The 13,260-nt window shown below is 36.8% G+C and overlaps 1 protein-coding gene across 2 annotated transcripts in view; it reads right to left on the bottom strand.

Annotated features, from left to right (window-relative positions):
* The window catches only part of mettl4.S (methyltransferase like 4 S homeolog), a 66,663-nt gene that overhangs the window by 50,471 nt on the left and 2,932 nt on the right, over positions 1 to 13,260 (bottom strand). For both annotated transcript variants that reach the window (XM_018223646.2, XM_018223647.2), the window contains exons 2-3: positions 4,712 to 4,947; positions 3,205 to 3,267 (exon numbers count right to left, since the gene is read on the bottom strand). In XM_018223646.2, the coding sequence (XP_018079135.1) occupies positions 3,205 to 3,267; positions 4,712 to 4,945 (297 nt within the window). In that variant the 5' untranslated portion in view covers positions 4,946 to 4,947. The remainder of the gene's footprint in view (positions 1 to 3,204; positions 3,268 to 4,711; positions 4,948 to 13,260) is intronic.

Genomic DNA, 13,260 nt, shown 5'->3' with positions numbered 1-13,260 from the left:
TGAATTTACGCAGTTACGTCCCTTCGCCAGACGCAACTTCGCTTGACGATTGAGTGCGAATAAGCGCCAGTGTCAGTCTCTTTCGCTAGCGAAGTTATGCCTGTGCCCGTTAGTAAATCGGCAAAGTTCTAAAATGACGTCACGCTGGCAAATTTTCGCCAGCGTTAGTCACTTTACCCTTTAGTAAATTTGCCCCTTAGTTGATAAGTGCCTTTTCCAGCCTATTGTAAATTACACCTGTCCAGCCACAGGAGTAGGACATTGGCTGTACGAGCAGGACCTGGGGTATACCTGGTGACCCAAGCCACTCTTAATACTGTGAGAGTTTGACTAGAAGTATTTAAAGCACAGTATTATGTACCTTGACATTTCTAAAAACACAATAAACCCTGGGGTTTAACACACACAGGTTAATAGATGCATATGTTGGTTTATCATTATTAAGAATAAGCAGCATTTTTTCTAAAAATGATTGTTGGATTTCTGCTTATTTCTGTTGTTACAGATTTCTGCACACACGCACACACGTTTCTAACAAATAGTGTGAATTGTAACAACAATTACTAGTAAGTTACTGATTTAATATAGTCCTGTATGTGTTATTGACGCAAGTGCTAGAAAAACATTCAGCATATGAAAAATATTTTGCAGCCGCTTATAACAAAGGAAGTTAATGAAACAGAGGCCAAATTGTTCTCCTGAGTGCTGAAAGGAAGAGTAGCATACACGCTATAAAGATTTTTTTACAAAAAATTTTTTCAACAGCATCTGAAGATCAGTATATCAAGTTAAATACATTACGGGACTGAACACAAACTGCGAGCAAAGCACACTTAACAAAGAGTGTTCTATCCCAAGTACACTGTCAAAGTAAACACAAGAGTCTGTGGTATGGGATCTATTATCCAGAATACTTGGAACATGGGATTTTCCAGATAAGGGATGATTCTGTAATTTAGATCACCATACCTTAAATCTGATAAAAATGATTTAATTAAACCAAGTAGGACTGTTTTGCGACGAATATGGATTCATGCAGCTTAGTTGCCATCAAGTAAACGGGACTGCTTTATTATTACACTGAGAAAGGGAAATCAATTTTAAAATTTAGAATTATTTGTTTAAAATGGATCCTATGCAAGATGCCACCCATAATGAGTAATTCTGCTTCTACATAATGAGTTTCCAGATGAGGGATCTCACAACTTATTTTATTTTTCTATGATTGCTTTTTTCTGTCTCATGCCTGTCCTGCACATACACAAGAATACTTCTCTTAGCTTGTTATTAAAACAATGGCATTGTGTGGTAGGTGCGAAACCAGTGCCAAACTGCCATGTTAATTTAAAGAAAAGCACCAATATCAAGTGTTAAAAATAAACTACAAGACACAGGCTGACAAACCGTACAGCACTTGGTAGGGAAATTTACTAATCTGTGAAAATTTGCCAGCGACGGCTTCGCACCAACCACTACACTTCGCTTAGACAACGCTAATTTACTAAAATGCCAGGGAGCCGAACGCTGGTGAATTTTCGCTATCGTTAAGTCGCTAATCAAAGAGAAGATGCGCTAGCTTCAATTATGCCTAGCGCAACTTTGTTAGAGGTCTTTGCTCAGGCTAATTTGCATACGGCTGGAAATTATAACGTTTAATGGACGTATATGTTGCAGCAAATACTGTTCATTACATTACACAAGTCCAGGGAACCTTAATAAAGAAAATATAATTGTTATAATATAAACATGCTGGCGAAGGCAAGTCTGGCGAAAGAGGTAACGTTCAGTAAAATCCACATATTAGTGAATTTGCGGAGTTACGTCCATTTGCCAGAGCGAAAAAGCATCTATCTCCTTCGCTAACAAAGTGACGCCTTCGCCCGTTAGTAAATCGGCGAAGTAAAGAAATTACATCACACTGGCGAATCATCGCCAGGGTTAGTCACTTCGCCCTTTAGTAAATGTGCACCTTGGACTGGATGTCCGTTTAACAGCAAACCTACAATTGCCAAAGATGTTGGGGGTGGGAAGCTCAATAGCTGTTCAATAGAAAATCCCCTGTGCTTTGTGAGGGCTGATTTACTAACATAGCAGCAGTACAGTTACCCATGACATTGATTTATTATTCTACTGCCAGTATAAAAAAAACTGAAAGTACAAATTTGTTTGGGTACTATGGCTAACTGAAATGATGTACTGCATCACATTTGTAAATCACCCCCTACTGTATTCTTGTCCCCTTATTCCATATTGGGGCCTACGTATCATGTGGTGTAATAAAATGGCTACAAAAAACACAACACATCACCAGGCATCACTGTGTAAAAACAGAGTATTTATCAAGCTGTGCATTGATTTCCAGAAGTCATGCACCGCTATGTAAAAATCTGGTGTAAATGGAAGCAGACATTTGAAAATGCAGCAGGAAATGAAGACATTCATCCTTTATGGTTTTTCAGCTTTTTTTTCTGGAGGAACTTACTTGCTGCTTGAATTTTTTCCATTGACTTTTATGAATAATGCAAGGTCTGAAGTGGTGAAAATGAACTGTGTCAAATCCAGCACTGGGGCAGCATAACATAAAACACCCACCTTGATAAATGCACCATTAATTTTACATAGCTGAGCCTTTTAAACTGTTTTTCTGGCACTAATTATTTAACACGGTGTGATATATACACCGATAGTGTTGGGGTTTGTAAAAGAACAATATCTGCAAGCGCCTTGTATGCTCTCCCTGCTTTTGCATGGGTACACCAGTTTCTTCCCACACACACACATATACACACACATATATATATATCAGCAACCAAAATTTATACTTAATGCAATAGGAACCTTAGACTGTAATCTCCATTGGGACTGAGGCACATAATTTATAGTCTTTGTAAAGCACTGCAAAATATCTTGGCACTATATAAATAAGAAATTATAATTTGTATGTATTCACTTATGGGGGTATTTTGCTTTAATAGCGGCCATGTCTCTCACCTTGTCCTATCACTATTCTGACTCAGTAAAGCATATGTAAATCTGCGTGGGATGAACAAGAAAGGCAATAAACATGGTGGAGCTGCACTACTTTGTTCCCCAGGCTAGAATTAGGATCAATGACATGGGAAATTGACTTGTGGGGTGCCTATATTGGTCCCTCATTCAGTGATTTTAGGGTTTGTGCCCTATAATCAAAGTAAAAAAAAGTACCTTTTTGTGATACTCCATTGCATCCAGTTCCCCTTGGTTAAAAGCACATGATCTTTTACGTTTCTGAAATAAATCAAATATGCATAATTGTTAGCAATATTTAAATGTATGGTGTCGCAGGAAAACATGTTTTTTTCAAAATGCATCAATTAATAGTGCTGCTCCAGCAGAATCCTGCACTGAAATCTGTTTTTTAAAAGAGCAAATAGATTTTTTATAGTTAATTTCAAAATTTTGGCATGAGGCTAGACATATTGTCAGTTTTCCAGGTGCCCCCAGACATATGACTTGTACAGGGTCGAACTGCAGGGTCAGGGCTGCCACATCAGGGCTCCATACGTCTTGAAAGCTCATGAGGATGTGTAAGAACAATTATCAATATAGCATGTTACAATTTAACTACGTCTTCTTACATAGGGCTGATCCAGTGGCATCCAATCATCTTTATTGTTTTTGCATAACTGTGTCACTATTTCCAATTAAGGGAAAGACTCACTCACTGTCTGATTACTGTTACTTTGTATCAGCAGCCATCTGTCCTTAGCCTGAATCCAAATTGTAACAACTTCTCCACAACTCCCAAGTGAACTATAAATCCCATAGTTTTTAATTGATGTAAAATGCAAAGGTGCTAGAAATTATGTTTACTTTTCAAAAAGCTTAAGTTATGTTTGTGGGAAGTTCCCCTCAAACAGTTTTTTTCTGCTCCTATAAATTTAAAGGAATTGTTCAATGTAAAAATAAAAACTAGGCAAATAGATAGACTGTGCAAATTAAAAAATGTTTCTAATATAGTTAGTAAGCCAAAAATGTAACTTAAAAAGGCTGGAGTGACTGGTTGTCTTAACATAATAGCCAGAACACTACTTGCTTTGCAGCTCCCTTGGTTTCAACTGATTGGTTACCAGGCAGTAACCAATCAGAGACTTGAGGGGGTCACATGGATCATAACTGTTTTCTTTTAAATCTGGCCTGTATGCTAAGGATCAATTGCAAACTCACTGAACAATTATGTCCCATATGGCCACCCTTAAAGTTGCTGACTAACTCAGAATTAGAGAGCTGCAAAGCAGAAAGTAGTGTTCTGTTCTGTTATACATCCAGTCACTCCAGCATTTATACATTACATTTTTGGCTAACTAACTATATTAGAAACATTTTTTATTTTGCACAGCCTATTTACACAGTTTTTTATTTTTACACTGAACTGTTCCTTTAAAACATCCCATATTGTTTACTCCCTGATAGTAAACCTTGCCTTATACATATTTCACCAAAAAAAGTCTGTAATATAGTGCAATGGACCGTATGCATAATACCTCAAACAGGATTGTAATAGAGTACACCTAAGATGATTACACAAGAGGAAACAATAATATAATGCAATGGATATTATGCATCTTAAGGAAGGAAGACAGTGTTTAGTGCTTCAGCTCATACAAACTTCCCAGTACTATTCTATGTGCAGGAGACAGGAAGAACATAGTAAAGTAAAATAATAAAGTACCTTTCTCTGGTTGATGGTGCCTGGGTTTGTTTCTGGACAAAGTATTGGAAGTGGTGCTGGGGTAGATTGCACTGGAATATGAGGTCTGAGGATCAGAAACAGGTCCTCTTTGATGTCATAGAGTTGCTTTTTATGGGCTGCATCCTGACATGAGGTTGAATGTTGATACCATTTTCTAAGCAGTGAAAGCTCGTCTACCAGCCATCCAGCAGAAGTCTCACAGACCACTGACATGACTGTAAATTAAAAGCAAATAAGGTAAGGGTTAAAGAGCCCCATAGTTCCAAAATCTATTGATACAACACAGAAAGATGTATGAGGTGCATCGTAAGTAACACATAGAACTTGCAACTGTACCTTTTATTTTCACACAAACCAGAACTAACATAACAGCCACATACATACATGTCCACTCTAACATGGAATACCTGTTAAATATGAAAGTTCATTCTTTCTTTTAGTTATTTTATTTTCATATGTAATTTCTCAGCACATGGCATTTAAGACTAGCATTATTGCTTACAAATGCTAAATTAAACACATACTGCTGTCACATATATAGGAACAGGTATGAAATCTGTAATCTGGAAACCTGTTATGAACAAAACTCTGAATTAAGGGAAGGTCATATCCTGCACAGGCTATTTTTCCTAATTAATTATAATATTTTTTTTCAAAATCTGTAATAATATTATTTTTGTATCATTGTATTTGATGATAATTAAAATAAATATATCCATTTTGAATGGGAAAAACTATTTTACTGGGTTTATGCTAAGATGTGTTTTAGTGGATTTATGATAAGGTTTGAAAGTCCCCTTTTCTGCAGAACCCTAGGTTCTAAGAATTTCAGATAGAGGATCCTATGCCTGTATTTTATTTTTTAATGCAAATGTATTTTACAAACTTAGGTGGTGCTGTGTTATTGTCTGACTGATTTAAGTATTATGGTGAAAAAAAAATAATATATATATTATATTTCTTGGAGTATATATATATATATATATATATATATATATATATATATATATATATATATATATATATATATGGAATAGTTAAGAGCACTCACGGGTATTGTGATAAACGGCTTTTATTGGAGTATTACAATCTACCCCACATCAACGCGTTTCGGTTCTCTCTGAACCGTCGTCAGGATGCATCCTGACGACGGTTCAGAGAGAACCGAAACGCGTTGATGTGGGGTAGATTGTAATACTCCAATAAAAGCCGTTTATCACATTACCCGTGAGTGCTCTTAACTATTCCATATGCTTTCTCTTGAAGAGAGAAATATATATTTAATTATTTTACTTTGCAATGGTTAAATTGAGGATTGTAAATCTACTTTTATTTGAGCTAAATCAGTCCCAAGTATCTCTGTACAGGTATGGGACCTGTTATCCGGAATGCTCGGGACCTGGGGTTTTCTGGATAATAATTTGGGTCTTCATGCCTTAAGTCTACTAGAAATTCATTTAAAAATTAAATAAAGCCAATAGGCTGGTTTTGCTTCCAATAAGCAATTAATTATATCTTAGTTTGGATCAAATACAAGCTACTGTTTTATTATTACATAGAAAAAGGAAATCATTTTAAAAAATTTGAATTATTTGGATAAAATGGAGTCTATGGGAGACAGCCATTCCGTAATTCGGAGCTTTCTGGATATCGGGTTTCTGGATAAGGGATCCTATACCTGTACTGTATATGCTCTGTGTAGCAGAACCCTAAATAGACTGTTGGCAAACATCCTACAATTTAGTGAAGCAGAGGACCTCTGCAAATAATGGTCTTCATTGATATCCTTTTTGGGCCGAAGAACATTCTGTGGCAGAGATTACAGCCCATGTCACATGAGAGATCAGACCAACAAAACAGAGCAGGCTGATGCAAATTCAAAGTCAGCTACCAGTTAGGAAAGGAACAAAGTGTGTTGTCAAATAAGCAAGGGCCAAAAACCAATAAAGCAGCAAAAGAAACAAAAAGGTATCTAGTAGTGGTAAGTTTAAAGCAACTGGAATTTCACCAGGCATCCAAGGAACTTCTTCACTTCAACTTAGTGGTGAAACTCTTTTGCATTTTTAAATTTAAAAGGGTACCTGTTGTTAAAAAGTATTTCTCCCACTGGATGTGCACACTAAAAGAGCCATGATGGCGCATTAGTTATAGTGTCATTCTGACTCCTTATGCACATGTGTAATGTTACACACATGCATATAATGAGCAAGCCAGGAGACTCGTGCAAATCCGTGAGCTCCCTCCTAAAGTGGGTGGCTTACAGATGGCATTTGTTTCTCTATTAGCCCATGAGTGTAATACCATCACCAACATCCAATCACAATGGCTTCACTCCAGTTATTCTGATTGGATAAAACTCCTAGTTTTATTCAACAATACTGTCTCATCAAAAGGTCCAGTAGGCAAACCTTAGGTGACTTTATAACAGGTAAAGATGTAGTTAATGTAAATGTAAATTACGGACCTATATCATCTATAGTTTGCTTCATAGTATATTTCATATAGCACTTTATATATGTCCTACCCACACATATACCAGGCGTATTTATTTACACCAGAGACAAACATCACCAGTGATGTTGCCCATAGCAACCAATTAGCAGATAGATGTCAACAGTCACCTACAAGTTAGAACGAAGGAGATAGAGGATAAGAGCTGAAAAAAGTGCCAGATGCTAGTCAGAAGGGTTTTCCGCCATATCAATCCCAGCAGACATTACAAAATTAAAGCAAAGTTTGCTTTAAAAGGGAACTATCACAAAGACAGAATGAAGAGAAACAGATGCTGATAGAGGGATAGTGAAGGTGAACTTGATTATTTCAGGAACAGTACAGAATTTTTAATTGATTATATTTAGAAAGTTTCTTATTTCAGTATGCTGAAGCATATATTAAATTTTCATTTTCGCGATAGTTCCCCTTTAAGCTTGCAATATTTACAAAAACAAAGATCTAACTGGAACATTACTGGTGATGTTTGTCTTCAATGTTAATAAATATCTCCCATACTGTAGAGTTCTTACTCTACTTTAAAGCCTAATATTTGTGTTATTTTTAACAAAATAAAAAAAACTTTTGTGGGGTGAACATTTTTTACATATTCTATTCTCATGTCTATTATGCATTAGCAACTTGAGTTTTATCCTTCTATGAGAACTGTAATCATTGAAATCTGCCATTTAATGTCTTTGATTAACCAACACATATCTTCCCTTGGATTAGGTTTTATATCCTTGAGACAGTTTTAATTATAACAATGCTTAATTTTTATTGTCTATTAATTAAAATAATCCGTTGCTGAGACCACTTTTCCAGGAATTAATTTCATTCTTAATTCTGATAACATTTAAAATCGAAGGTTACCACATAACCGTCTGAACAAGCTTTGATGCTTTTACTATTTATTTATATGGATACAGACAGAAGTGTCCGGGGCCCGGGCATGAAGGGGGGCCCGGCAGTGCTGCACTTTTAAAAGAGCCGGGCCATTTTTGATTCCGAACAGCTGAAAATGCGGAAGTGACGAACAGCCGAAGTCCTGAAGCGGCGAAAAGACTCAAAGTCACGAAAACGGCCGAAGCCTAAGTCCCAAAGCAGCGAAAAGACCCAAAGTCACGAAAACAGCTGAAGCCGAAGTGGCGAAAAGACCCAAAGTCACGAAAGGAGGCGAAGTTGAAGTCCTGAAGCCACGAGTTCAATTCTACTGAACACCAATTTGTGTTTGTTTTTTTTTATCCCCTGGCCACCAATGTATTATTTTAATATTCTATAGGCCCCTGCCACCAATGTTGTTTTAAAAAATATTTTTTTGGGGGCCCCAATTTTTTTTGACTTGGGCTGGCACAATTTTTTTTTAACTTGTAAGGGGGGCCCTGGCACCAATGCTTTTTTTAAAAAAAAACTTTTATGGGGGGCCCTGGCGCTAATGTTATTTTTTTTTAAACTTATAAGGGGGCCTTGACCATCAATAGCTTTTTATAACTTGCGTATGTGGGGGGTTACTTTTTTAGCTCTGATGTGTGGTCTTTTAACTGTGATGTGGAGTGGGCGGGGTCTGGGGCGGGGCTTGGCGCCAGGGTGGGCAGGCCCAGGGATCCCCGAAAAATGTTGTTGTACGGGGCCCCGTGATTTCTAATGGCGGCCCTGGATACAGACACTAAGGAATATGGATGATGTGTGCAATATCTAAAACAAAGAGTTTAGTACTAATGTCTGCCTTAAAGCTGATGGTAATTATAAGGTTCTATTTTTGAACATGTGCTTTCTACATTAGTACTTAATGAAGGAAACAAGTTGCTATGCCTAAGGTAAGCCCCTCTACAATTTCATCTCCTCGTGTCACTACTTTAGCAGAACAATAATTTATTGCAGTTAATGAGGTATTTGCTGCCTTCATATTAGAATAGAATTGAGTACAGTGAATAAAATTTCTTTTGTGGACTGATAAATGAAATGAAAGCTTGAAATATACACAAAAATATACTTACTTACAGATCTTTCACTAATACATACATATGTAACTTAACTGGAGGCAATTCTCAAGACAGGATGAAAACTGCCTTATTAAATTACTTGAAGATTGAATGTCAGAATTGTAATGAATATCTAAAGCAGTGCTTTTCCTATCTAAAGGTTTTTACAGTGATCATTGATAATATACCAATTTAATACATCACTACCGAAATTACTGTTAATTTTATAGTTTCTCAATCATTTTATAGTCTAAGGAGAAAGTAAAAACCATCTAATAGTGCATCTGGGGAACTACAAAGGCCACAGCCAAAATGACAGAAACATGCAAGTAAAAAGTTTAACTTATCACTTTCTGCACACTTCACACACCAAAAGTCTTTTAATAGCGTGGTGATCAATGGGGATGGAGATGAAGATAATGTCACTTCCTTTAAGATTGGGTACTTAAAGACAATTCCACTTTATGATCTTAATAGCATTAACCGAGGACTATTCTTGTTTTCTAGGCAGCATGACAATGTAAATCAATAGACAGAAAGAAAAATGTTGCAGACTTGTAGCTCTATTTTATTGACATTAAAGGGGTTGTACACCTTCAAACAACTAGTTGTTTTCCAATAGATCACCAGTAATAACGACTTTTTCCAATTACTTTCTTTTTTATATGTGTATTGAAGTGTAAATTGTCTTTTTTCACCTTCTAACGCAGCTCAGGGAGGGGGGGGGTCGCCGACCCTGTAAACAGAATCTCTGGGTTTCAATACAGGCAGCTGTTAGAATTGATACAATAGTTGCTAATACTCCAGAGATGCTGCTGAGAAATGTATCAACTAAATGAATTCCTGAGCTGCCAGAGATCGGAACATTCAACTTTAAACTTAGATTTTGGAAAAACAGTAAAATAATAAAAATAATGGAAAGTAATTGAAAAAAGTTTTTATTTCGGGGGAACAATCTGAAAACAACTGAACTGAAAAAAGTGTTTGGAAGGTTAACAACCCCTTTAAAAGAAGGTAAATGCATCTCAGTCAGGCCAAATGCAGATTTGATTCACAGTTCTCCATTATGGGCACATACAAATCCATAAAAACATTTGGCAATAAATATTACTATATTGAGGCAGATTTATTAAGGGTCGAATAGGAAATTCTAATTTTAATTTTTTTTTTGGGTCAAAACAAATTGTGAATTATCCAAAATTGATTTGAATTTTAATTAAATTTTGAGATTTATCAAACCTATACCCTGGGAATAATTTAAATTCAACTATTCCCCACCTTAAACCTGCTGAGTTCATGTATAAGTCAACGGGAGAGGTCAAGTGACCAATTTGAAAATGTTATTAGCCTTCCTGACAATCAAGTTTAGTCAAATTCAATCCAAGTTTTTAGATCGGTATTATTCGATTCATTTCAAATTTCGATCATATGTGAATTTATTAGAGTTAAAAAAAACTCATGAATTTTAAATTGGACCTTTGATAAATAGGCCTCCCCATATTAAAACTTAGATAACAGAGTTACTTAACCTTATGTGTTTCACAGACTTCCTCAAGAAGTGTGACACATGAATAGTCATCAGTTCATCTGAACATGTTAAGTCCAAGGTGGTTATTTAAGCTCCAAATTTTTCTGGTCAAACTTTTAAAGGGGAAAATACTATTTTTTTTGGAGAAAAAGATCACAATTGTTAAAAAAAAGTACTCCAACTTAGATCTGCCGAGAACATGTAAAAGTCAATGGCAGATGTCCCGACAACAATTGGATGATTTTCAAAAAAAATAGTAGATTTCAGGTGATTTTACAAAAAAATCATAGGTTTTCAGTGCAAAATCCTAAAAAAAATCATAGGATTTTTTAATGATTTTATTGTGACGGTTTCCGCACAAGACATATTTGTGAAAATGTATTGATAAATTGGGGAACAAGTTTGTGAATAGTTTTCAGAAAATAGTGAGAACTTTTTTCATTCTCATAAATAACCCCCCAAATGTCTGTAAGTACCAAAGACTAAGGGAAGTCGATTTACCCCTGCCTCCAACTCTCATTGATTACCACAGCATGAAATAAGTTTTGGTGTGCAGTGAGTGCTGTTTGCACTTCCTCCTTTAGCTGGCCACAGACGCAAAGATCCGATCGTACGAATCAACGTACGATCGTACTTCCCCATCTCCCAACCTGCCACTAACCATTCAGATCAAATAAAGTAGAAAAGAACAGATCAGTTCAATGTTCTGCCCCTGACAGCAATCGTACGGAAGATATGTCCGACCAAAGCTGGTGACAGTCTCCCTCTGAAAATCGTGCGATCGACAATACACGCAGAGATACCGTATTACCCGCAGCCGGCATAAATCTTTTAACCTGTCCGATCGACCAAACGACCGATCTCCGCCGGACGAAAAATGTGGGGACTCTCTGCACACGGTCCGAAAATCGTAAGAATCCTTGATTCATATGATCAGATCTTGGAGTCTATGGCCAGCTTTAGACTATAAAGCAATTGATATCCTGATGTTTTTGGCAAGGTTCCATTTCATAGCAGCATTTTCCTTGCTGTCTGACCTTGGTGCATTCTTCTCTATCATTAATGTTATTGGTTACTCTTATTTACAATTATATAAATATTCACACTTACTCCACATTCCTAGTAAAAACATGGTGCTAAATTGCACAAATTGTAACACCAAACATAACTTATTTTGAGAGGAGAATAAAAATAATTTATATGACTAAGGGCCCATTGTTGGCCCCACATAACTGTACTTTTCTTTATAAAATGATAAATGTATGCGGTCCAACAGGCAGAAGGAACAGTCGTGCAGGGCACCAGTTTGAATCTCCCACGTATTGCCATATGGCTCCTTCTCCTGTTGATTAGTCAGTGGCAGTGCTATAAAACTTGGTACCTTACTTCTTGAGATGGGGGTGAGCGATGCTTGGGTTGCCATGACCACTGCTTCTTACTCTCTATAATCTTTTTATGGCAGTATCTGCTTCCTCTTCCTGAATATAATGTGCGTGTGGTGCCAGTACCCACTATCTTTCAGTGCATACAAAATGCTCAGGATGCCAGAATTCACTCTTATTGTATATAATTGGGGTTATGTAAGTAAAGGCACTTAGTTTGCCCTGGGGCAGTAACCTATAGTAACCAATCAGCTGGTAGAATTTCCTGGTCACAAGCAAACATCTTATTGGTTGCTACTGGTTACTGCTCCTGGGCAAACTTAGTGCCTTTTATTACATGTGGGGGAATGTGTTTAGAGTGTCAGTACCCACTGCCTCTCACTGTATACTGTACTTATGCTACAAATACCCACGGTTTCTCACTGTACATAATGTGCATTGCCTGCCAGTGCCTGCAACCACTCATTTCATTGAAGGTGCTTGGGGTGTTAATACTCTGTACGGAGTCATTTATCAACACTGGCCAAATCTGCACATGAGCAGTGACCAATAGCAACCACGCTTTCGTTGTAGTACCTGCATTCCACCAAACAAAGCTAATTAATGGTTGCTATGGGTTACTGCCCAGATGCAAATTTGTCCATTGTTGATAAATATGTCCCCACTGAGTTTTATACTACTTACAATGTGTTTTAATTGCCAGTAAACCCATCCCTTCCCACACCTCTGTCCTGTGTGTTCCCAGCCTGCACATAACTGTGTTGCCTGATCATTCACTTATACCAATATACCTTAAATGTTCAACATAAAGCAATAGATGTTACGTTTAATATGAACTGTAAAAAATGTAATACTGATATTTTCTTTTATTTAAAGTACAACAGTACGCTCCTGTGTTCCACAGCAAATAGGCATTATTCACAAATGTATATGCCCAGCTGGACATAATCTATAGTCCATAATACATTGTTATACACTATGCAACTCCCTGCCTCTATTAAATTATAAAAGTTATACAAACAGTGTACATTAGTATTTACTAGTATCAAATTCCAGAACAGCAGCTGTAGGTTTGTTTTCCTGCATATTGATATATAATCAGGTGCAGGGAGTTGCAAGGGAATAAATGCAGCTGTTCTGCAACAA

The sequence above is a fragment of the Xenopus laevis genome, chromosome 6S (genome assembly GCF_017654675.1).
Source record: "Xenopus laevis strain J_2021 chromosome 6S, Xenopus_laevis_v10.1, whole genome shotgun sequence".
NCBI classification, from domain to species: domain Eukaryota; kingdom Metazoa; phylum Chordata; class Amphibia; order Anura; family Pipidae; genus Xenopus; species Xenopus laevis.
Note: the sequence above shows the minus strand (reverse complement) of the source record. Positions and strands in the feature narration are given on the sequence as shown.